Source organism: Triticum urartu, chromosome 7 (genome assembly GCF_003073215.2).
Source record: "Triticum urartu cultivar G1812 chromosome 7, Tu2.1, whole genome shotgun sequence".
NCBI lineage: Eukaryota > Viridiplantae > Streptophyta > Magnoliopsida > Poales > Poaceae > Triticum > Triticum urartu.
This window is the reverse complement of record NC_053028.1, coordinates 435,251,439-435,254,411: the sequence shown is the minus strand read 5'-3', so window position 1 is coordinate 435,254,411 and position 2,973 is coordinate 435,251,439. Positions and strand designations below refer to the sequence as shown.

The 2,973-nt window shown below is 44.3% G+C and overlaps 1 protein-coding gene across 1 annotated transcript; it reads left to right on the top strand.

Annotated features, from left to right (window-relative positions):
- The first annotated feature begins 248 nt into the window (after window positions 1-248).
- LOC125519255 (uncharacterized membrane protein YuiD-like) lies at window positions 249-2,973 on the top strand. Its single transcript, XM_048684119.1, has 5 exons — window positions 249-550; window positions 649-805; window positions 1,665-1,715; window positions 2,319-2,411; window positions 2,623-2,973. The coding sequence occupies exons 1-5, from the start codon at window positions 408-410 to the stop codon at window positions 2,698-2,700; spliced, it is 522 nt and encodes a 173-aa protein (XP_048540076.1). The 5' UTR covers window positions 249-407; the 3' UTR covers window positions 2,701-2,973.

The window sequence follows — 2,973 nt, the reverse complement described above, 5'->3', positions numbered from 1 at the left end:
TAAGCTCTCGAAATGTGCGAGCATTTCATAAAACGATTTTGCGATTTCTAACCCCTTCTCTCCTCCTCAACTTGAGGTGCTTTCTTCTGCCCTCGCGAACCCTTCCCTTGATTCCCATCACCACTAAATTGTCTTTTTCCCTGGTTCCCAGCACCATTGGACTTTGCAAATTTGAATTTTGAGATGCGGTCACATGATATGGTGACTTGTCCATCAACCCTAACAGCTGCCCGGGCCCATTTTGCCAGCTCGGACGCTTCCAAAATCTCCAATCGCCGGCACCTCGCCTAGGACTGACTGGGTCGACTGCACCGCGGCGGGTGAGCGTGTCGGAGCCGACCCGGATCTTCTCTTCTCGCAAGGAGGAAGAGGCGGAGGGTGGAAGCTTCTAGAACCAGCCGGCCGCGATGGGAGACGCCGCCTCCGCCGCGCAGCCTCCGCCCGCGGCGTCGCCCGCCTTCTCCTACCTGGCCGTGTTCGGCAACTGCCCGCTCATCGCCGCCGTGCTGGCCTTCGCCATCGCCCAGTCCATCAAGGTCTTCACCACATGGTACGCCTCTCTCTCGCACGCTTCACCCGCCCTACCCTGCCATCCGGCGCCGGCTGGATCTGAGCTCTCCGTCACGGGATCCGTGAGCGCGTGTGTAGGTACAAGGAGAACCGGTGGGACGCGAAGCAGCTTGTGGGGTCCGGGGGGATGCCGTCTTCGCACTCGGCCACCGTCACCGCGCTCGCAGTCGCCGTCGGCCTACAGGAAGGGTTCAGCAGCTCGCTCTTCGCCACCGCTGCCATCTTCGCCTCTGTGGTTAGCGCTGTTTCTCTCTTGAGTCTTGATTGTTCTAGCTGTTAGAAATGTTGGATCTTTCGATGATGGGTCCTCGATCTGACGAGTAGTATCCTTTTCTGGTAAATAATTTGGTAAACCTACACATCATTTCGTTCATTTCTTGGATCACTTCAGTAGCTAAATTTTAGTCAAGACTGAAGTTTTAGTAGAAAACCTAAAGACGGCATATCTTGGTTCAGTCATTACTATAATAGAAAGTACAGTACACATGAGAAGAAAATGCAAGCGCCTTAAACACCTGAAATCTCTGATTACATAGAGGATAATATATGCGGTTGGGGGCATGGTGTGGCCATGGTGATGATATTGTCTTACTTTGTTTGCGAACTTGAGCAAACAAGTACTCCCTCCGTTCCTAAATATAAGTCTTTTTAGAGATTTCAACAAGTGACTACATACGGAGCAAAATGAGTGAATCTACACTCTAAAATATGTCTACATACATTCGTATGTTGTAGTCCATTTGAAATGTCTAAAAAGACTTATATTTAGGAATGGAGGGAGTAGAAAGTAGGACAGTAGCAAGCATGAGAAAATCACCCCTACTTGTGTATAAGTAGTACTGAAAATCAATCGTGTGGAGGAGTTCATCACAAGGTACAGCCATACAAACAGATAGTCTCTCCGCCTAATCTCACGGCTGTATTTTTATTTTTTTAACTCCCCTACGTCTTGCATAGTGGTATCCCGACGAGCTTGTCATGTTGCTTATGATTCCATGCCATCTTCAGAAAATGCAGCACTCTGTATTACATATGCGCTACTTTTTTTTCATCATCTTCGCTAAAGCCATCTTTCTGGCAATGCAAATTTGCAGGTGATGTATGATGCTTTTGGTGTTAGGCTACATGCAGGGAGGCAAGCAGAGGTACTATCTGAAACCTTCAAATATTTGTAACTACTCAAAAGTAAAATAATTTATGGACGCAAAGGATCATGTCAAATAAATACTGGTAGCAACGAACGACTTTATGAATGGCAAGTGGTGGCCCATTGCTAAAACTACGGTCTCTTATTCAGCTAGAAAATTGCAAATCTAGCTGGAAGCCTAGAACAATCTAGGCTTTGTTGCATTGTTGACATGTTGTAACACTTTGTAGTCTCATTAGTAAGTACCGTATGTACTTCCTTGCTTGTTTTGTTGCTTATGTCCACTTAAATAGCTCATACAACAAATTATACTCGCTATTTGAAGTAACATTTTACCACAGAAGGAGTAACATTATTTGAAGTAACAAATTAGGTGATCACCAACAAATTATGTCCACTTAAATAGCTCATGGAGTAACATTTCACCACAGAAGTCATTGGTGATCTGTGCCTTTAGTTAAAAGGCCATGCTATTATTAATTCCATATGCATAACCTGGGAAGCACCATAATTTTCAGTTTAGTATATTCACTATTTTTCTGCTCTTCTGGTGATGCTTCTATCTCCTTTCAGTTATAACTTGTTTTAAATATATTTCTAGGTCTTGAATCAAATTGTATACGAGCTACCATCAGAGCATCCACTTGCTGAAACAAGACCGTTGCGAGAGCTCATAGGACACACACCTCCTCAGGTTTGATCTGTTGCTCCCTTATCAACCATGCTAAGGAAGATGAATGCCTAATTCTTCATGAACTAACACATGGTACTTGCACACAAGTGCATGAAGTGATAGTCCCTGTCCCGTCATATTTGCTTCTTACCTGATGAAAGTGCACGAAACCATGGGACACATTCAACATTCTTGGTGTCACATATGTATTTATTGACTTGTATCTTATCAGGTTTTTGCTGGCGCGGTGCTTGGATTTGCAGTAGCCACATTTACGGGGATGATGGCTGGGCTTGGTAATAGTGGTTGATTCTCTTGACCGGTGGATGCACGGTCTCCATAGCTTCAGCATTACTTGCATTGAAGTGTTAGAATACATACAAATTGGGTTTATGGTTTCAGGAGGCTAGCTTGTTCTAGATGATGCTTTTTGTATAGGTGTATTTACTTTGCTGCAATTCAGCTTCTCGAGAAAGAGAGAAACTGTCCCATTCTTTTGTAACTAACTGGCAAATAACCATTTTGTTATATTCTGATGTTGTTGATGTGAAATTTGGTAGCTATAAAGCATACCATTTAACTA

Bases quoted from the DNA above. Each gene is read 5' to 3' on its own strand.
- LOC125519255 (XM_048684119.1), top strand. From the start codon at position 408: ATGGGAGACGCCGCCTCCGCCGCGCAGCCTCCGCCCGCGGCGTCGCCC. The intron at 806-1,664 runs GTTAGCGCTGTT...GCAAATTTGCAG, and splicing joins CTGCCATCTTCGCCTCTGTG to GTGATGTATGATGCTTTTGG. The intron at 1,716-2,318 runs GTACTATCTGAA...ATATATTTCTAG, and splicing joins ATGCAGGGAGGCAAGCAGAG to GTCTTGAATCAAATTGTATA.